Source organism: Nylanderia fulva, unplaced genomic scaffold (assembly GCF_048542155.1).
Source record: "Nylanderia fulva isolate GAGA-0341 unplaced genomic scaffold, ASM4854215v1 Scaffold22, whole genome shotgun sequence".
NCBI lineage: Eukaryota > Metazoa > Arthropoda > Insecta > Hymenoptera > Formicidae > Nylanderia > Nylanderia fulva.
In genome coordinates this window covers 3378287-3401183 of record NW_028190285.1, presented here as the reverse complement: position 1 = coordinate 3401183, position 22897 = coordinate 3378287, and the positions used below count along the sequence as shown (strand labels likewise).

Genomic DNA, 22897 nt, shown 5'->3' with positions numbered 1-22897 from the left:
TCGGCCAATGGGCGGCGCGGTCTCCGCTCACGTCCGTGGTCGCCGAGTCAGTAGTCGGGCATATTCTGACAAGCGTAGAAAAAGTCGTCAACAGCGGCCGCCATTTTACGTTAGCCAACGTTAGCCGTGACTCGTGCGGTGCGGTGGATCGCATTTTCCCGTGCGAATTTCTGTGGCGAGCGCGCGTTGGTCGCCCCGGTGACGATACCCGCGTACGCGTACGCGTCCTTGGCTCGCGTACGGATGTACGGGGATAAACGTCGCGATTCCCGCTGAATCGTTCGCGCGCCCCGTGTGTCGCAGTGTGCAGAGAAGAGGAGAGGAAGAGGAGGTGGCGGAGGAGGTGGTGGAGAAGGAGGAGAAGAAGAAGAAGAAGAAGATGGTGGTGCCACAGGCCAGCCTCGGGAGCGACATCGTCGCCGCGAGCTAGCGCCGTGCGCGCAGCCAGTCGTTTGACGAGTCGCCTCGCGGAAAGAAGTGTCGCGCGTCTTTATTATTATTAACAGAGAGGAATCGTAGAATTTCGGGGGGGGGGGAGCTTTTTCTCCGTGTCGCCGCGAATCGAATCGCGCCGAGTCCGACTCCGTCGTCGTCGTCGTCGTCGTCGGAGGAGGAGGAGGAGAAAAAGAAGGACAGAGAGCAGCAGCAGCAGCGGACATTGTTACTCGTCGTCGTCGTCGCCGTCGTCGTCGTGGTGGTGTGCGTGTGCGTGCGGACTCCGTTCGCCGGGGTTCGACGTACCCCAACCCCTACGATGCCCAATGGTTGACCGTGCACCGCCGAGTGCTACACGGGGACGCTTGACGCGCCGCGGTTCCCATTGTTATTGTTATGCTCGCGACGACGATTGCGGTTCGGTGAACTTGTTACGCGGCTCCATCGGCGTTCGGGAAGAGACGGCAGCGCTATTATTATTATCATCATCATCATTATCATCATCATCATCGTCAACGACGACGTTTCGTATCGCGCGTGAGCTTCGAACGGCGGCAGGAAGAACGGCAGGCTCGAGGACCACGACGACCACCGACGTCTTCTAGTAAGAGTGGGAAAACGAGAAAACGACGGATTCTCTTCCCCCGTTGCTCCTTTTTGCGCGCCCCTGCGAGGCAGAGGGAAGAGGTTAGGTTTTATTACGGAAGAAAGATAACAGGCCCGCGGGGGAGCCATGGCCGACCACCTGGTGGACGGCCCTCCGCCGAAGCGGCCGAAGCTAGATCCGTTCCAGGGGCCCTCGGACACGACGGGTGAGCGATTCAGCCAACTTTTTCTCGTTCCTCGCGAAAATCGGATCGCGATTTCCTCTTTTTCTTTCTCTCTCTTTCTATCTATCTTTCCTCATTTTTCCGACTTTCGCTGCAAACCGGAACTACCCTCCGCGGAAGGAAGGCTTCGTTTCCTTTTTTCCTTCCTCTTCTCACGAGACGCGCGCCAACGCGCGTGTACTCACGCAGGCGGAGAAAAAAAATCCCCTCCCTCCCCTCTCCCTTCCCCTCTCTTCCTCGTCTCTCCTGTCCTGTCGCCGTCCGACCGATCTCGGTCCGCGCTCCACAGATTTTCGCGGCACACGGGTGCCTTCTTTCTTACGTCGCGTGCCGACGTCCTTTAATTCCGCCGCTTGTGTTACGCGTCTCTCCCGATTCGGCGTCTCGCAACCTCTGATCAAATTGTGTGCACGACGCGTCTTCGCGCGCGCTCCCGCATGTCCCCGAAGATGCGCTGTGAAATATGTCCAGTGTTCGACGGAAAAATATGCAAAATTACGAGTCAACGATGAGTGGAATTTTGCGTATTTTTTACAGATTTTTTTTTTTTTTTTTTTTTTTTTTGACAGCGCGCTCGGCAGAAGACGATCGCACGCGAAAATAATGTTCAATTTTTTTTTTCTTCTTCTAATTTTCCGAGTAAATTTGCCTAAAGTGTCACATTTTGATCCGACTCCACGAAGACATCACGTAGCCGTGCGATGGATTTATTTTAGATTTGACATTTCGACATTTTTTTTTGTGTACAAATGGTTCGTGCGCGCGTGATGCCGAATTTTGTTCAGAGATCATTTCGATGTGTGCAAATGTAAATGAAATGTTCATGTTTTAAGAATAAATATACATATATATGTGATTTCTCTCCGTATTCGCTGCACTTGTCATCTTCTTCTGTTTTCTTCAATCGCGAGTGTACTATACAAATATACACACGGTTTTGTACATTTTTCTATAGATGTATTTAGATTTAAATATAGTTGTGATCCTGTAGAGAGTGCATGGGACGCATGACATTTTAATGTTAAAGATTATATTTTGCTGGCATGAACAAAATGCGCTACAATAGATCTCTTTTACTATTTTTTTTTTCTCTGAACACATTTTAATCATCTCTTAACAATTTCCAAACTTTGAAAATAATGCACATAACGCTATATATATATTATATTGACTATAATTACATTTTATACTCTCAGATGTAATATATCAAGTATCAAAATTGCTTATTGTGAGAGGGTACTAAGTCGCAGAAACAATATTGCAGAAACAGTTTGTCGCAAGAAACTAGTTTTCACATTTTTCATCTTAAAAGCAAGGACAGCGCAAAGTTTTGGCGCGTAAAAGCGATTGTATGATATTATTTCTATCGAAAACTGCTTCTCAAACTGTTTCTATCACTTAGATACCGCAATCCAAAGAGAAGAAGCCTAAACAATTTTTTCTCCTTTATTCTAAATTAAACAAAAAACTGTGATATACGTAGTGGGTATGGCGCCTTTAATGATGCACCATGCTTATACGAACTACGGGGGAGGTGGCAGTAACATGCAACAAATTCAGGGCCCATCGCAACAGCTACATCTGCAACAGCATCCACTTCAACAACATTGGAACAACAATAAAAGAAGTAAATATCATTATCAGATCAAAAGCGAAAAATTAAAGAAAAATTAAAAAGTAAACAAACATTAAATTTAGCACTGCAAAGAAAAAAAGAAACCGTTTGTCCGTCCAAATCATCTCACATAGTGATACCATACATTTTCTCGTCTCAGTCTCTGGTTTTCAGTGAAAATTGATACATCTTCCAGTTGCGGTTCGCTTTCTCAGAGAGATGCGTGGTAATTTTGGCATATTGTCACTATGGTTCGGTAACTTTAGTCTCTATTGTCTACATTTAGAGAAGAAAATTGAAAGAAATGGATGTCACACGGTAATTTATCTTTGAAAAATGTGGCAGAGCGCAATAGAGCACAACAAAATATGTGGATATATAAACTTGTCTTACTTTGAACACGGACTGATTCACTTTACATAGCAATGGAGAAAAATTGGATTGGTGTTATTAAAGGTACATAAGATTCAGATATAAGCCAGTTCCCCTCTTTTTTCTAATGAACATCGTGAGACATTTATGTATGTGAATCAAACATAACATAACATAGACATGCGACACACACGCGCGGAGCTTGTGGACCCTTGCAGAAGAATTGCAAATAAAATTGCAGGTGAAATTAAATATATATATATATATATATATATATATGTATATGTATATGTATACACATACACTCTATATTTATAGCCCAAAGTTCATGATACGAGTGATAAAATAGTTAAATTGCGGGGGGCCGGTCTGACGATTAAAGAGAGAGAAGCGTAGATATTAAAATTTTTTACAGATATTAAAAACGTTAATAGAATGAAAAACTGCGTGCACAAACACATTTTTTTATGCAAGTCTCGAAATATTTTATTTTATTAATTTTAGGGTGAAGAAAATAGGCGCTCTGTAATACATAGCGTCTCAAGAATTATGATTCGCATAAAACAGATTTCTAGAGTGACTGATTTCTTCGCATGACTCTCTTCTATAAAGTTTGCCATCAGGTAGCTTCGCTGGTTGCTTGTTTAGTTTAGCACTAATTTATTGTGCCGAAAATTTTCATTCTGCTGTAGAATAAGGCTCCTTTACGTTATGCTCATGCAGTGTATGTCTCATGTCTTATTTTTCATGTTTGTTTACATCCATGTATACAGTTTTCTGTATTATTTTTTTTTGTTTTCTTTTTAATATAGGATTTTTCTGCATTTGTATTTTCCTACATAATATTATATGTACACCCTTTTTTTCTCCGTCAATGTATGATCAGTCGTGGATAGATAAGTAAGTTTTAAGAATTTTCATTTACTAAGAAATGTTATATGTGTGAATATTTTTGAAATATATTAATAGCATATTTTTTTAGAAGTGTTTCTTGTAATATATTATAGAAACAAATTAAGCGCTTTTCTCATATATATGTCTCTATGTACATGCATGTATGTACATACATATACATATACATATTTACAGTGTATGTATATATGTGTATATACATATATTTGCAATAGTAATACATGTTCTACATGTATGTATAGAGGGATATAGTACATATATTATGCACATAATGTGATATATATAGAATACAATATATTTATAATATCAAAAATATATATTGATACTCTGCTAAAATTTTGATGCTAAAAGCTATGGTGACGGCGCTGAAATCTTACCTTTGTAAAATTACTAATGATTTCTTGGTATCTACGGTACTTATATCATGCTCATTTTAAGTATTTGAGTCTGTAAACTGGTTATTTCAGAAAACAGTACAATTATCATAATATATTCTTGTCAAATTTGGTCAAAATAGTTTATAAAATAATGTAATTGTTTTAATGTGCAGTTTAAGTATTAAAATAATGCTAAAGTAAATACAAAAAAGAATTACACTTTTGTGTGAGTGTTAAGGATATACTTTTCTGAATAGCCAGTATCCATTATCACGATAGACAAACGTGATGGATATTTTTTTTACAGAAATGTAATTCTTAATTTTTCCTTTTCGTTCATTCTCAGATTACATATCAAACACAGAAATGTTTGATCTTGAAAATGATCTTCCTGATGACTTGCTGTCGTCTGGATCTTGGGGTTCCGCGACCGAGAGCACTAAACCACCGGCGACAGGTCCTGGTCCAGGGCAGCAAAATGGTGCTCTCGACTCAGAACTCAGGCAGCATGTACAGCAACAGCAACTCTCTCATCATCTCATCCAACAACAGGTATGTGTTAAATTACATTTACGGTATATTTAGATATTTTAATTTCGTCCATGGCACGTTATATTTGACAAATAATTATTAAACAGGGCAACAAAAATCTGGTGGCGAATTCCTTGGTAATGGCTGCCGGTACGCTAGGCAATAAAAGTCCAAATATGCAATCGCCACCGAATGTTTCCGTCTCCAAGGGAGTAGTCGATCCACAAATGGTCGTGAGTCTCGGTAATCTACCGAGTAGCATAGCCAGTTCATTGGCAAATAATCAAATGTCCATCGCAAATTCGATGGGCGGTCTACAATCGTCCATGAGCATGGCCGGAAGTAACCCCGCGATGTCGATGCCGGGTGGCATGAATTCCGGATTAGTGATGACTAGTACTGCTAGCGGGAACAACAATATGGGGGGAATGGCCGGGGGAAGTTTGATAGTAACCAACAGTTTGAATAAACCTTTAAATACAGTACGTTGACTTTATAATGAATGTTATGTTTAAAAATCAAGAGCCGATAAAAGATATTTGACTAATGAAGAATAATTTCTTAAAGGTAACCATGATGGGTCCTAATACTCAAGCGATACATCACCCTAGCGGACCTCACGGAGTAACGCCGATGCAAAATGGTCCCGGCATGATGAACACGAGGGCCGTGACGATGCAGCAGCCACAACAAACGCATATGGTCGGTCCAGCAAGAGGACAGAGTCCTCACCAACAAGTGCATCAAGTTGGTATCGTTCCCGGTCAAGTCGGTCCCAGAATGCAGGCTCCTCCTAACATGACGAGTTTACCCAACATGGGACAAATAAGTGCATCGAGCCCATACGGCGGCTATGGTATAACATCATATTTTCTTTTGTCTTATACGTAAGAAGAAATAAACTCGATAAATAGAAATAACAGAAATTTAAATTCATAATGTACAGGTTTTGCAAATATTAGTGGGTTAAAGGGATGCCGGACTGACGGCCGAATTCCGATAGGTTAGCACATATGCACAAAATTTATTAGTATATAACTTTTTTATTAGATTTGTAATCTCACTTCTAATTGTTTATTAATCTTATTCTTTCATGTTATCCCTATTGCGCAAGCTGTAGCTTATGCACAGACAAACTATACAACTTTTTGTATAAATAAGTATTGTTATGAACTGACACAAAAAAGAAGCTAATAACAAAACTGTAATTTTTCACTTTTATAAGATTTATATATGGCATTATAGTTAGCGCGGTCCGTTTTTATAAGTACTTTAATCGTGGAAAAGGATTTATTGATCTGTATAATCAATAAAAAGATATCTCAAAATAATCAATATTCGCATTCGGTTGGTAAAAATATATCTCCGGCATCTCCTTAAGAGTTAATAATTTCGTAGGTGTCGTCAAACCGCAACAAAAGGCTGTGGGAACAAACATGACTGCCATGCAAGCAGCAGCAGCAGCCGCCAACAGATTCACCGGAACGGCCGGCCCTATTGGTACTACGAACGTTGTGGGCGGTCAGGAGGGTGGAACGGCAGCACAACAGACACAACCATCCGCACCGAGTCCGGCTCAACCTCAATCAGGAGGATCGTCTGGAGGAGGACAGCCAGGTCCGCAGCAAAGTGCTCAAGGACAAATGGCTCCAACTCCAACGAGTAAGTGGGGGATAGTCGAAAAGTTTATTCACTATTCATTAACTATAGGTAAATTTTTTTTTTTTTTTTTTTTTTTTCCCCATATCTTATAAATCTTTACTGCTTGCAATTATCTTGCTAACCATAATCTTCATTTTTAAATGGAACTTTCAGATCCGAAATCGACGCCCGATCCAGAAAAATGTAGACTTATTCAACAACAATTGGTATTACTTCTACATGCTCATAAATGTCAACGTCGCGAAACTCAAGCGAACGGCGAAATGAGACAGTGTACCTTACCGGATTGTAAAACGATGAAAAATGTTTTGAATCACATGACGAATTGCCAAGCTGGGAAGAATTGTACTGTACCACACTGTAGTATGTCCCGACAAATTATCAGTCATTGGAAGCATTGCAATCGAGGTGACTGTCCGGTCTGCTTACCAATAAAACAGGCCAATAAAAACAGGACAAACTCTGCGCAAGGTAAACAATCTTGCACTAACTTATGTGAAATTTTAGTTAAATCAGCCGGTTTTATACTATGTTGTAAATTATGATTTGCTGAACAAAAGATGTAATAGCCTCAAAACTAAATAATGGTTAACTACTGAGTTACAGTCAAACAACTCCCAGAATCAGAGTGTAAATCTGGCTGGTTTAAAATCAGTAACTATTTACTATTTAGCTTTAAGTCCATGTCACTTCTTGTTTAGCGGGTCATAAGCTAGAATATATATTAGAAAATCAACTGATTTTCCCGATATTCAATTTTATATACCATTAGTGCAGAGTTAGTTGTTAAGCCTATATGAAATCCTAGATGAAATAGAATCCCGGTAAAATTAGTTGGTTTTCTCATAGGTTGTAATTTTTTATCTGCTCAACAATAATGTAATAGGTTCAAAGCTAAACAATAGATACACAATTATTGATTTACAGTCAATCAAATACAAAAAGCTCTACGAGTTTGACTGGCTGTGTTTCACTAACTGTCCATTATTTAGCTTTGAGACTAGTGCATCTTTTGTTTAGCAAGTCATAAGCTACAACATGTGAGAAAATCAACTAATTTTAATCGAAATCCATTTCACATAAGATTAGTGTGCGCGGAGGGTCTTTTCTTTATATATATTTTTTTTTAATAAAAACATTTGCGCGATAATTTATTAGATATTCTTTTATTAGCTCCTCCTGCAATTCAACCAAATAATCAGCCAAATCCGAGTCCATCCGAGATGAGAAGGGCTTATGATGCTTTAGGAATTCAGTGTCCGACAACAACACCGGGAATCTTATCTGGCCAAGGCGTTGGTAGAGGCGTTAGAATACCAGCGCCTGGCATGACAGGTCCTCCAGGTACACTGGGAAATGTTAGATTAACAGCGCAACCTCAAACACAGAGTGAGTTATACGATATTTTTAGAAAATTTTTTAATTCCGTTTTTTTTTAAACATAAAATATTCTATGAAATTTATACGTATATGTTTGTAAAAATATTATATATTATATACTTCTTAGTGATTATATATTACGTTTATTAAATTTGTTTAAAAACAAAATGTTTATTGTATAGATGTGAAAAGAAATATGCGATGGCCGTTCATGTGTGTTCCAGCTGCGCCGGGACAGTCCGTAGTCGGTGCTGGGCAACAAGTGGTCGCCCCGAACGTATCTCTTCCTTTAAATTCCGATCCTAGTACGGTCGGGGTAGCTGGTAATCAGACAGTATCGGCTACCGGACCCACGTCTGCTGCGGCGGCGGCCGCTGCCAATATACAGCAGTCCGTCAATATGCAAACATTGTTTGGACTAAACGAATCCGGACAACCCGGCGTAATTGGTGGAGAGAATAGATTACCTAATCTGCAGCTTCCAGGCGGTCTTCAGTCCGGTCAAGTTACAGCGACACCAGTGCAAGGAACAAAAGAGTGGCATATGTCCGTTACACCAGATCTCAGAAATCATCTTGTTCATAAACTGTAAGGACCAGATTTTGAATAATAATTTAAATTTACATCGAAGTTTGAACTATGCATACATGTGTTTTGTGCAGAGTTTTTTCAATCTAAGTTTTATTAAATTATTATTAAAATATCTATTATAAGAATTTCATAACATAATGCATGTTTTCGTTTGCAATTCGTTTTTTTCTCCTGGCAAGTAATAACACAATCGTTGTCTCTTTTTTTTTTAGGGTACAAGCAATATTTCCAACTCCTGATCCTCAGGCCATGCTCGATAAAAGAATGCACAATTTAGTCGCGTACGCAAGAAAAGTGGAAGGTGATATGTATGAAATGGCTAATTCACGATCGGAGTATTATCATTTGTTGGCTGAAAAGATTTACAAGATTCAAAAAGAACTTGGTAAGTGATGTTATTTGAATGACTGAATATTTTATTAATTTTTTCTTGTAATTTTTAAAATCAATTTTCAAATTTTTTTTACTTCAAATCTTTTTTTAATTGCTCTTAAAATTATACTATTTATTTCAAATTATACTATTTTATTTTATTTTTTTACTTATTTTTTAATTTTATTATTTCATTTATTATTTATTATTTATTTATATACTTTTGTTTTTTTCACTTCTGATAGATAGTCAATGCTATTTTTTTCAAGTTGAGTATGCTGCCTTTGTTAAAAAAAATCGTTCGAATCAAATAGATGAGAAACGACAAAAACGGAAGGAACAGCAACAGCAGCAACAGTTGCAAGCTCAACAACAGCAGCAACAACCGCCATCAGCGGGTACATCTGGTCCTGGATTAAGGCCATGCGCGCCTCCAAATGTAGGGAATGTAATACCAGGGACATCGAAACCTGTCGGGTCGGTACCTAGTCTACGAAGTCACTCACCCAGTATAAGTCAGTTGGGAACGATACCTGCAATGGCCATCCAGCAGCATAACAGAATGCAATTTCCTCAACAACAACAACAGCAGCCCCAGCAGCAGCAACAGCAGGTTCAACAACAACAGCAGCAAGTACAAGCTCAGCAGCAACAACAACAACAACAAGGGATCCTAGTCGGTCTTCCCGGTCCCAGTCCGAATGGACAATCTACATCCAACGCTAATATGGTATCGAATTCCGGACATAGTCCATTTGGACAACCTCAAATGTCTCAAGCTAATCTCACAACATCCACCACTGCATCTAATAATGCAACGACTAGTCAATTCCCGACGTCTAACGGTACGGCTTCCGGTTTACCTAACAGCTCTCCTATACAGAATCAGCATCAGTTCCCCGATATGATGAAAGTCAGACTAGCGCAAGCTCAGGCTCAAGCGGCGCAACAGCAGCAGCAGCAGCAACAACAACAACAACAACAACAACAGAATCAGCAGCAACAGCCACAACCGACGAACACTCCGAACCAGATTGGCACTCCGGCAACATCGATTCCGCAAGCGCCATCACCTGTATTCAGCGGAATGCAACAACCGAGTACGCAACAACAACAGCAACAAAATCAGCAGTTTCCCACCCGACCATTATCGGCTTCTACACCTAATGACAACGGTATCGCTACATCAACACCGCAGACGATACCACCACCTGTATCTAGTGGACCGAGTCCAACGGGCGGCGTGCCTGTAACGACGACGACGGGTACGACAAACGGACCTCAATCGACTACTTCCACGCCGAATACACCGCTTGTACCGTCGTTAATGACACCAAATCAAACAGTCTCATCCGCGTCCAATCAGACACCACCTCATTCGGGCCCGACGCCGTCCCCCGCCGGTCTTGCGAGCCTTGGCAAGGGTATGACCTCGCAAGAACGGGCTGCGTTAAACACTCCTCGCAGCACGTCCATGTCTTCACAGATGGCCGCTATCACAGCAGCGCTGGATCGCGACAATTCTCCCAGTCCGCCGATGAACAACAACAAGGGTAAGCTGGATTCCAAGGACGAGACGACTATAAAAATGGAAATCAAACAGGAGCCGGAGGAGTCGCAGAATCACAGGATGGACGGTGGTAAGAGCGTGAACAATGAGATCACCATAAAAACTGAGATAAAAACCGAGCCGATGGAGGAAGGTTCGAATGAAGCGACTGTGAAGGAGGAACCCACTGGCATCAAAGAAGAGAGCATGACTCCCATCTCCGATCAAGACGCGACTACCTCCGACATTAAACCCATGGTGCCGGAACCGATTCAACCGAGCGGTACATCTACCGACAAGAAGAAGTGTTTGTTCAAGCCCGACGAGCTACGCCAGGCACTGATGCCGACGTTGGAGAAACTATATCGACAAGATCCCGAATCCATACCATTCCGACAACCCGTGGATCCTCAGGCGTTAGGTATACCGGATTATCCGACCATCGTGAAGAAACCAATGGATCTGTCGACGATTAAGAAGAAACTCGACACGGAGAAATACAGCGATCCGTGGGAGTACGTCGATGATGTGTGGATGATGTTCGACAATGCCTGGCTCTATAATCGCAAGACTTCTCGAGTCTATCGATACTGCACTAAGGTAACATTGATTTAAATCTTGATCTTTGATCTAACAATATACTATCTATAATTTACATATTTATGTATAATTTTTTTTTTTTTTTTTTTTTTTTTACATACAGCTCTCGGAAGTGTTTGAGCAAGAGATAGATCCTGTGATGCAGGCTTTGGGATACTGTTGTGGCAGGAAATATACATTCAACCCACAGGTGCTGTGTTGTTACGGGAAGCAACTCTGCACAATACCTAGGGATGCAAAGTATTACTCGTATCAAAACAGGTCAGTATGCACTGTAGTATATGTATTGATTTAGCTAAAATTTACTCGATTAATGAAAAAGATAAAATGTTATTTTAAAGTGTTAATTTTAAATTAACATTTAATAACAATACTAAAATTTTATAACATTTTATTAGTTTAATTAATTCAGTTATATTAAATATGCGTGAAAAAATAATTTTTTAATTCTCAATTGAAATGTATGCACAATAAGAATACATTTACATAGTATTTCGAGCCTAATAAATTAACAACTAAGTTAAGTTTTATCAAGTAACGATTTTAGAAATCTGTTTAGTTCTTGTTTATATATAAAGAATTGAAACAGTATAATTTTTATATATTCTGCGTATTCATTTTGTTTGGGCATTTTTTTTATTCAAGTGCCTTGTCGTTGAATACGCTAGATTAAATTGGCAGGATTAATTAACCTGCTTTTGAAAATACATGCAAAAGCAGGTCAGTCCCCTGACCTACACTCTTTTCTTTTTCTTTAAATCAAAATTTATACAATAGTTATTCATGCAATTTTTTTAATACTTTAAACTTACACTTAAAGTTTATACATATATGAATTGCGCATATATTTAAGGGATATGTATTCTATTCAAAGTCATAATTGTAATATTTGTAGCAAACTATATGAGAAAAATTACTATATTACGTCATGATATCTTATTGATTTCTCGGTACATTTTTTACATAGCCTTTCGGTATATGCGATTAGAAATTAAAAACAAAAGAATGACGTTTAGATACGCGTCTAACATTGGCACTGTTCTCTTCTTTATATGTTACCTTCGCCCATGGGCTGCGCACGCGCACATAAATCCTTGTTTGCCGCTTTCTTCTTGTGTTGCCTGCGCCCTTGCTTCTTTTCGACTCTACTGCTGCGAAAAACTTGATACTTGGAAAATGCTAATTGAAAAAAAAAAACACCAATGATCTTCCCACGATTTTTTGAAACGAAACTGAAATCGAAAACTGAAAACAATTGGCGATACCATTGCATGCATGTGTAATAATCGAATATATACATATAAACACTTGCCGAAATTGGATACACCGAAAAAAAAAATTGGTCGTCGTTCATCGTTGTTCATGTGATAAAACGCACGCTTGATGCCGATATAATAGCAGTCTAAAGGGATATGGTCTTCTGTCCGACAGATACACCTTCTGTCAGAAATGTTTCAACGACATTCCTGGTGACACAGTGACGTTGGGAGACGATCCAACGCAGCCTCAAACGTAAGTGTATAAAAAAATGAATGAATACATTCTCTGCTAATGTGTTATTTCGATTCATATGACATGTTTATCTTCTTCTTTTACAGTGCCATCAAGAAGGAACAGTTCCAGGAGATGAAGAATGATCATTTAGAATTGGAACCTTTTGTAACCTGTACAGACTGTGGTAGGAGGGTACACCAAATTTGTGTACTCCATATGGAAGCGATCTGGCCGTTAGGGTAAATAATGATAATAATACTTTAATTTTTTTAAAACAAAAATTGGAAAAATTGGAACATTTGCAAAACAAAGTCTAACGCTTTGATTAATTAAACATCTGACAAAAGAAAAATGTACTGTCAAGAGCCAGGCGCGATTAGCGATGAGAAATTTAAATTTTGCAATTTAGATAAAATTCTTCTAATCATTATTCATATTTTATAAGTTTTAAAAAGTACAAATACTACTATTTCGCATATTTTACTTAGAAAAGCTATTCTTTTTCTTTGGAACAGGTTTACTTGTGATAATTGCTTAAAGAAGAAGGGTCAGAAACGCAAAGAGAATAAGTTCAATGCTAAACGATTGCCTGTAACGAAACTCGGCACGTATATAGAGACGCGCGTGAATAATTTTCTGAAGAAAAAGGAAGCGGGCGCCGGCGAAGTCGCGATCAGAGTAGTCGCGTCCAGCGACAAGGTCGTTGAGGTCAAGCCCGGTATGCGAAGTAGATTCGTCGAAAACGGCGACATGCCTGGCGAATTCCCTTATCGTGCGAAAGCGTTATTTGCATTCGAGGAGGTTGACGGCACAGACGTATGTTTTTTCGGTATGCACGTGCAAGAATACGGAAGCGAATGCACGCCACCGAATACGAGACGGGTTTACATCGCTTATCTAGATTCTGTCCACTTCTTCCGGCCTAGACAATTTCGTACGGCTGTATATCACGAGATTCTTCTTGGGTATCTCGACTATGCGAAGCAGCTTGGGTAAGTTTGAAAAAAAAATTGCATTGAGTAGATAGATATTGATACAATACTTTGTATCAGTACGATTGTAGTGTTTAATAAAATATGATTTTATATTTAAAAAATATGATGGGGCGTTTTGTAGATATACTATGGCTCACATTTGGGCCTGTCCACCTTCCGAAGGGGACGATTACATCTTTCACTGCCATCCTGCAGAACAGAAAATACCAAAGCCTAAAAGATTACAAGAGTGGTATAAGAAAATGTTGGACAAGGGAATGGTCGAGAGAATCGTACTCGACTATAAGGTGAGTTGAAAACGTTTTTATTTGTTATTTCGATTTTCAAGAAATAGTCTCTGTGTTGCCAATAAGTGTCGTAGTATCATATTGGGGTCAAATGAGACTTAAATCAATGTCTACTGTATAAGCTAGTGTTCTTGTTAATTAGAGCAACGAACATAGGATGTGTAGACGACATTTTTTCCGCTAAATATTTTTTATTATTTTTTAATATTTTTATTATTTATGCGCGTTGAGAGAAAGATATATAAATTAAACTTTTGTATGCAGGATATTTTGAAACAAGCGATGGAAGATAGACTTTCATCCGCAGCAGATTTGCCATATTTTGAAGGTGACTTTTGGCCGAATGTACTGGAAGAAAGTATTAAAGAATTAGATCAGGAAGAGGAAGAAAAGCGCAAACAGGCTGAAGCGGCCGAAGCGGCTGCTGCTGCGGCAAACGCAGTAAGTTGTGGAAGATATTTATTTTCTTTACTAATGTAATTTTTCTCGTCTTATATATTTTTCGTATATTTATTTTCTACATTTAATTTTTTTTAGATATTTTCGCTATCTGAAGATTCGGAAACTCCGGACGGTAAGAAGAAAGGTCAGAAGAAAGCGAAGAAATCCAATAAGTCCAAAGCGAATCAAAGGAAAAATAGCAAGAAATCGAATACTCCTCAGACTGGCAATGATCTTTCCGCAAAAATCTTTGCAACCATGGAAAAGCACAAGGAAGTATTCTTTGTAATCAGTTTGCACAGTGCTCAAAGCGCGGCTAGTTTAGCAGTAAGTTTGTTTTTATTATACTTTGTGTTCAAAATTTGTTACATGTGATTATTAATCTTTTATTTAAATGCCTTTAGCCGATTCAAGATCCCGATCCCGTGATCAATTGCGATTTGATGGACGGTCGCGATGCGTTTTTGACAATGGCCAGAGAGAGGCATTATGAATTTTCATCGCTGAGAAGAGCGAAGTTTAGTTCCATGTCCATGTTATATGAATTGCATAATCAAGGCCAAGACAAGTTTGTTTACACTTGTAATAACTGCAAGAGTCATGTGGAGACCAGATACCATTGTACAGTTTGTGATGTACGTAATAGTTTATGCTTTGAAAGAAATAACTTTTTATTTAAATTATACTCACTATAATTTTATTTAATTATAGGATTTCGATTTATGTGTGAGTTGTAAAGATAAAGACGGTCATCCGCATCCCATGGAGAAACTTGGCTTTGATTTAGATGACGGATCATCGCCGGCCGATGCCAAACAAACAAATCCACAAGTAATTTACAAAAGCTTTACAAACTCTATTAAATATGTCACTATTACAATAAATCTGCTTTACATTCATATATTTTCTCTTTTTCACAATTTAGGAAGCCCGGAAATTGTCGATACAGAGGTGCATTCAATCATTGGTGCATGCGTGCCAGTGTAGAGATGCCAATTGCCGTCTCCCGAGTTGTTGTAAGATGAAACGAGTAGTAATGCACACGAAGAACTGCAAGAGAAAGACGAATGGTGGTTGTCCGATTTGCAAGCAACTGATCGCGCTATGTTGTTATCACGCGAAACACTGCCAAGAGACCAAGTGTCTTGTTCCATTCTGCTCCAATATTAAACACAAGATAAAGCAGCAACAGCTGCAACAACGGCTACAACAGGCGCAATTACTCAGGTTAGTAGAATTTTCGTATTTTATAACTTTAATATAATTTTACGATATTTTTGATAATTTACATAAACTGAAAAATAATTGATAACCTCAGTAAATATTAAATAAAATGGAATTAATCATTTGGTTATATATTTATTAAGCTTTTATTTATTAGAAATTTTTATATTTATGTATCTATATATATATATTGCATTAAAAAACTTATTTATGCAGGAGACGAATGGCTGTGATGACGAGTACGAGACCAAGTGTACCTGTGGGGATGCCGGCCGGTCAGCCTTCAAACGTCGCTATGGCGACTGGAGTTGCAATGAAGCCCGGCGTCAGTACTTCGAATTTACCATCGTCACATCCGCAAGGCATTGGCTTAAAACCTGGAGGCAACTTGCAGACACCTCCCGCTCATGTGTTACAAGTAGTGAAACAGGTGCAGGAGGAAGCTGCGAGGCAACAAGCACCGCACGGTTATGGCAAAGTGACACCAAGTGGTGGCGTTGGTGTAGGCGTTGGCGTCGGTGTTGGCGTTGGCGTCGGTGTCGGCGTCGGCGGTCAAACGGGCGGCGTAATGCCACCACCGCAAATGCAACGGCCATTACCAGTCCAGATGCCAAACCCTGGCACGCATCTCATGCCGATGGAGCAATGGACGGCAAAGTATATACTAAATTCGTTTATGCTATTATCATATATCATTCATATACCATTAATTTCTAAAAGAAATCACTTATTATCACATTTCTAATTAATCAATTTTCCGCGCTTATTGACTAGTAGATTCTGCCAACCGAAGAATGTATTTGTCAACCATCGCGCATATTCTCCTTATAGCAGGTATCAATCGAACACGGTGATGCAACAAAATCCTAACTTGGCGCGTCAGCAGACGCCGCAACAGCTGATGCAACAGCAACAGCCGCATCAGGCTCAACCAGGGATGGCAATGAGCGCACAAATGCCGCGGCAACCGACTGTGATCGGAGGTCAAGTTGGTCCGCAGACGACCAATATGCAGAAGCATGCACTGCAACAGCTGATGCAGACCCTCAGAAGCCCGCATACCCCCGAGCAACAGAACCAAATACTCCAAATACTCAAAAGTAACCCGCCGTTGATGGCTGCCTTTATCAAGCAACGGGTAACTCTTTTTCTTTAAAAAAAAATATATATATATTTCTATATTATGTGCACAGATTTTATATACTATTATATATATAATCTTCTTAATAAAAAGGCGCTTGTTTCGCATCAGCAACAACCTGGTCAACATGGCGGGGGAGTCGGTCCATTGGGTCCTAATCAACCTCAACAACAACCTGGTTTGCAGCATATGATGTCCCAACAGCAACAGCCGCAGCAACAGCAGCAGCAGCAGCAACCGCAGCAGCAACAGCAGCAGCAGCAAGGCAGATTGCAAATACAGGCAATGTTGACGCAACAGGCGCAACAACAACAGCCGGTGCAACAACAACAGGCGCAATGGTACAAGCAGCAGATGATGCTGCAGCAGCAGAGGCAACAGGTGGTCCAGCAGCAGCAGCAACAGCAGCAGCAGCAGCAACAACAACAACAGCAGCAGCAGCAGCAGCAGCAACAACAGCAACAACAGCCATTTACTCAACCACCAGCGCCGCCGTACGGTCAACAACGACCCATACGGCCGCTTCTTGGTAATCACTCGATCCCTCGTAATTACTTAGAGAACGGGGAGGCTGCATTACGCAACGTCATTTCTCGACACCAACACTTGCCCAACTTCCCAGGTTATGGCGGTTTCAACGAACAAGGCTATGGTCAGCCGGGTCTGAAACCCACTCCACCGCCTGTGCCCTCGCCGCAAGGCGTCATGGGGCCGCCGGGGATCTCCGTGCAGCAACAGCTGATGCAATCAGTCCGTTCGCCACCGCCTATCCGTTCTCCACAACCCAACCCCTCGCCACGACCTGTTCCTTCTCCTCGTAATCAGCCAGTACCGTCGCCGCGATCGGGTCCCGTGCCGTCGCCGCATCACCATCCACCTCATGGCACGCCTACGCATTCGCCGGCACATGAACTCGGTGGCGGTCCTAGCGAGATGATGCTCTCGCAGTTGGGTGGTGGACCAGGTGCGCCTACCGGCCATCCCGCCGCTATGCCTCATCATCCCTCGCCGGCTCCGGCGCCCACGAACGGTGGCGCAGACGCCAATGAGGTGACGCCGATGACGCCACAGGACCAACTCTCCAAGTTCGTCGAGGGATTGTAGTGACTGTTACGGACGATCACATCGGTCGATTATGTAAGTGATTCCTTTAACTCTCCGCCGGCGGGGTCCGGGTCATTCGTGACCCATATCTTAATACTGTTTTATAAAGTTTACATATAATAATTGAAGCAAATATTTCATGCGTATAGAATAACGCAGCACACATAATTATTATTTATTTTTTTATTTATAATTCAAGTATTTTCCTTTTTGTGCTTCAATCATATATATACATACATATATATATGTATATGTATATATATATATATATATGTATGTAAATAAAGCATTTTTTAAAAGAAACAATTAAAAAATATTAACATTAAAATTCAATATGAAATTTCCTTCTGAAATATGTACAAAAGAATTTCTGCTAAGGGTCAAAATTGACTCATGATCCGCCGTGCGCGCGATTGTTAGAGAATTGAAAAAGGAGACGAGATGGCGGCGGAGTTCGTGGACGACTGCGATCGTCTATATCGCACGATTTATAAATAATAACGACAAACGTTTGGTAAATGATGAGGTCGCTAGATAATTAATTCTGATGCTGTTTTGTGCGCATACAGAGAGAGACTGAAAGAGATAGTCTGTGTGTTGCGTCGAGTTTTCGTTGAGCGCTCGAGCCACGTGTTTGGGCTTGGAATCCTCAGGACCGGAGAGAGCGAGGTTCCGATTTTGCGACCCTTGACCCTTCCGCTGCGAGATTGCTCGGGTCGCGCGCGCGAGTACCTTCTCTTTCGATCTTCTACGTTACGCGAGATATCGAAAGAAAAGAGAGACAACGCGACGTTGGTGCTTTTCAATTATTACTCGGCCTGGCTCAGATAGACTCAAAAATTGTTTTCGTCCTTGGTCCAGGAAGGAAAGAAATAGACAAAAATCGGTAAAAAACGATGAATGGTGGAACGAAAGACTAAAGCGAAACTATCGAGAGACTATTATTACGTATACCCCTCCTCCCCTCCCCCCTCGTACCATCCGGAACCCCTTCGATACTATCACTCTTCCACTCTTGCTCATGCAGGATGAGTGAAATCGTACAAATATATATATATATATATACATGCATACATATATATACACATATATATATATATGTTGTGTATATTTAACGTTAAATAATTAATAATTAATAGTTCAAATACTATTAGATGATAATTAGTACGGTATAATTATATGCTAATTATTCTATAAATCGTATGTAAGTAATATATTCGTTTAAGGAGAGAAAATTTGTTATTAAGAGGATATCTCACTTAAGCGCCGCCGAAAAGGTTGTATCTTAGCGCCGTGAAATTTTATGAAAATTAGCGCGAGAGAATCCACATTTTCTCGAGTGCTGACTAAATCGTTAGTCATATTGAATGGACGGCGATTCTCTTGATAGGATGCCTGGATGATAAGGACGTCGTTGCTCCTGTCTAGAGAATCGGCAGTGACGAATTAATGTTGATGCAACCAAAAAATAGAAATTTGCAACAGGCTGCTAGTGTGCGCAGGGGTGGTTTATATAAAAATGCGTTAATTTTGATGAAAGAAAGGAGAATGAAGTCTTTTCCAGTTGAGGGTTTCCACAAGCATGTGTGTACAGTTCAATCAAAATGTAACTATGAATGCGTATTCGATACCGGGCCCTCAAATGTGAAAACCTTGTAAATATTAGGTTATTATTATATAACGATAACGTCCTTATTAATTTACCTGCCGGAATATCGATTTATTATTATTATTATTATTATTATTATTATTATTATTATTATTATATATTATTATATATTATTATTATATTATTATTATATTATTATTATTATTATTAATATTAATATTATTAATATTAGTCTATTACTATGATCAATTCGTACATACATATATAGATATATTGTAATATTTGCATAGAACGAGAGAGGAATTCACACACACGCGTTTTACTACACACGGGTTTGGCAAAATGACCCGCGTACAAAACACACCGAATCACATTACATGACTATGCCAGTGTTGTATCATAGCAAAGAGTTCTAAGTGTAAGTTCCTCCTCTCTCCAAAAAATACCCGCACCCTATTCCCCTTTTCATCTTTTTCTTTGCCACACCTATTTAAAATGACTTAATAAACGGGAATGCGTGAACATATTGTGGTTCAAAGGATCCGTGCCGTCGGATATTTTTGAAGTACATCATTTGTATAATGTAGCTATCGTGTAAAATTAAGCCAAGTGATGATTAAAAGAAAAAGAACGTAATCGGAAGCAAGGAAAGATTAATAACACGTACACACATATAAACATATACATCGGCATAAAGTGAAACCGAAACGTAAGGAAACCAAATTTATATAGCGATTGCGTTTTTCAAAACAATATTGCGTACTAATTGCTAATTATATGTAAAAGAAATGTCATCGATCATCTAAGCTCTGCCGAAAAACACCTACACACACACACACACACACACACATTTTTACATACATATACATTCGAAATTGTACACCGATGCGCTACGAATTCTCGTTTGACCTCTCAGCAGCTCTTTGATCGTGTTTCTCTTTCAATTTATTAATTAGCATGGCTAAACGAGATGAAAATGAAAAAAAGAGAAAATACGATCAAGCTCCGGTGAAACTTGATTAAGGTCAGCGATCGACCTTGATTGGGTGTATTAAATTTTTTCACGTATCGTTACACATGCAATCGAATCCCCTAAAATTCACTGAATGCCTGATGTCAATGTCGTCCATCCGTCTTGCCGCATTCGTTGATATCTCGCAGATTGCTACGCACATTGCGATACGATTCTTGCTTTTCGTTTCTAGAAACCTTGATGAAACAAAAACTCGGGACACATTCCTTTTTAGACTACATTTCGTAGAGAGAGAGAGAGAGAGAAAGAGAGAGTGAGAGAGAAAAGCGCGTGTTTATCATATTTTATGACGTTTTGCTTCTGTAAAAAAAAAAAAAAAAAAGAACGGGTTTCACAAATTTTGCTCCTTTTTTTCTTTATGAATTGGACTCGTTAATTGTTTTTTTCGAGCTGCTAAAATTTTCTCCAAGGTTCGGACGAAATCGTGAGCGCATTGGATGTACGCTGCTTTTCTCTTTTCCTTTCCTTTTTTTTTTTTTTATCGAACAATAGCGAGAAATTAGCGAGGTTTGCTAGCGAAAGAAACGGATAATCGAGTGTAGATTTAAACAAATGATTTTACTATATACATATATAGTAAAAGAAACGTATGTGAAGTAATCGTGTAAACGACAAAACCCAAAAAGTATTTGGCTTAGTATGGCTGTGTTTTTAGGGCAATGTTGTAAATCTGAAAATGGCGTGTACCTTCGTGTAGAACTTTTAAGAGAGAGAAAGAGAGAAAGAATGTTGGAATGCTGTGCGTATCAACGTGCCGTGCCTGATTGATTGTTCGAAAATTAAATATAGTTGAAATTGAAAAAAAAAAAAAGAAAATCCTCTTTCTTGAATTGATCGGAAATGACGTTCGTAGCCGATAAATTGTTGACCATTCGTACTTTTTCCATATAGTTATCACTATCTAATAATGTAATTAATTTGCGATTTTCTTTTTTGGTACAGTTGTTAAATACCTTGATATGAAAAATAAAGAGGAAAAAAAGAAGGCAACGCGTTGATGCGTGGAGCATTTGTGAGATTTATTACACTTGTAAGTGAGAGTGAATGTGTGTATATATATATATACACATAATATATATATATATATATACATAAGCATATTATGTATTACGATTTTTTTTCTTTTTTATATTTATGAAACGTATTCGAGAGATGAGTGTGGGCCGCGGTCTGTATACGCACGTCGATGATAACATTATGAATTAATTAATTATCCGATCTAAATAGACGATAAAACTGCAGACAAACCTATTGGAGTATAATAATTATTATTACAATATTATTATTATATAAAATATCGAATATATATATATATATATATATATATATATATATATATATATATATATATATATATATAGAGTACTACTTTTTATTATGACTTTTCGTAAATAGTGAATTAATTATCTAATTAAAGATTAATGAGATGCATAATGTAACGTTTCTCCTCCGCTCCTTCCGCCCATCGAGAAAAATACCCTGAATGAAAGAGAGGGGACTCTCTTTCTCTCTGTCTCTTTTTTTTCTTCCTCGTGTCGTGTTGCATTCTCGTCCTCTCTGATAGTGCATTCGTGATAAGAGTTGCACAATGACATGATGACGCGTGCGTTTCTTCCTTTTACTCGACGAAACTTCGCCCGTTTTCGCGACTGAATGACTCGAGATCGTGTTATATGATTGATAAAACAAAATATACATCCTTACCTCCCGACGAGAAAAAGAACCGCAGAGTGACTTAGGACAAACTTTAGTTACATTTATGTATATATATATGTATATCATCGTCGTCCTCTCTTTTTTTTTTACCTATCGTTTTAGCGTTAAAAATAATAATGAAACGTCGTCGCACGATGACGTTCACCGTCTGTCAGATTCCGAAACTTTTGCTATTCGTCGTTTTTATAATTTTAGAAAAAAAAAACGCAAAACGCGGATATCTTTTTTATGTAATATTTGCAACGTAGATAAGTAATGTATGTTAATCGTGAATATAATGAGTATTGTTACATGATTATTAAAAGAAAGAGTTTCCAAAATACATTCCATTTTTTATTTTTTTGCCGGCTAGATTATATTGAATGCGCAAAATGTGGGAGAGGGAAAGAGAGTATTCCTTTTTTTTTTTTTTTTTAATAGCATTCGCCCCTTTTTTGACCTACATTCGTTAAAACTTTACATTGAAATCTATACAATACGATTATGCAATTTTCTTTTTTCTTTTATATTTACATTCAACTAAGGTTTTTCTATATTATACTCTGTTCGATACAAATACAAAGACGATTTATATTGCACAATATCATTATCAAGATTACAATATGTTAATTATAGTTTTGGTGGAAT

At 39.1% G+C, this 22897-nt stretch overlaps 1 protein-coding gene across 7 annotated transcripts; it reads left to right on the top strand.

The window, feature by feature from the left end:
* Nucleotides 1–33: 33 nt before the first annotated feature.
* LOC114928669 (histone lysine acetyltransferase CREBBP) lies at nt 34–22592 on the top strand. Of its 7 annotated transcripts, XM_085482886.1 has the most exons (25): nt 34–1247; nt 2749–2892; nt 4888–5093; nt 5180–5554; nt 5640–5928; nt 6471–6734; nt 6888–7205; nt 7908–8123; nt 8297–8702; nt 8918–9090; nt 9392–11226; nt 11330–11487; nt 12625–12738; nt 12825–12959; nt 13236–13712; nt 13837–14002; nt 14267–14443; nt 14540–14770; nt 14848–15078; nt 15155–15274; nt 15369–15670; nt 15884–16324; nt 16499–16805; nt 16902–17337; nt 17431–22592. In XM_085482886.1, the coding sequence occupies exons 1-25, from the start codon at nt 1169–1171 to the stop codon at nt 17910–17912; spliced, it is 8082 nt and encodes a 2693-aa protein (XP_085339012.1). In that variant the 5' UTR covers nt 34–1168; the 3' UTR covers nt 17913–22592. The 7 variants fall into 7 exon arrangements, with proteins under 7 accessions (XP_085339012.1, XP_085339011.1, XP_085339007.1 ...); XM_085482885.1 differs by having other exon boundaries at nt 8339–8702; nt 16902–22592; XM_085482881.1 differs by having other exon boundaries at nt 8339–8702; nt 9323–11226; nt 16902–22592.
* The last annotated feature ends 305 nt before the right edge of the window (nt 22593–22897 follow it).

What these genes read in the sequence shown, in the direction of transcription:
- LOC114928669 (XM_085482881.1), top strand. Translation starts at nt 1,169, where the DNA reads ATGGCCGACCACCTGGTGGACGGCCCTCCGCCGAAGCGGCCGAAGCTA. An exon ending in ATCATCTCATCCAACAACAG is followed by an intron (nt 5,094 to 5,179) that starts GTATGTGTTAAA and finishes ATTATTAAACAG; the next exon opens with GGCAACAAAAATCTGGTGGC. An exon ending in GAAGCGATCTGGCCGTTAGG is followed by an intron (nt 12,960 to 13,235) that starts GTAAATAATGAT and finishes TCTTTGGAACAG; the next exon opens with GTTTACTTGTGATAATTGCT.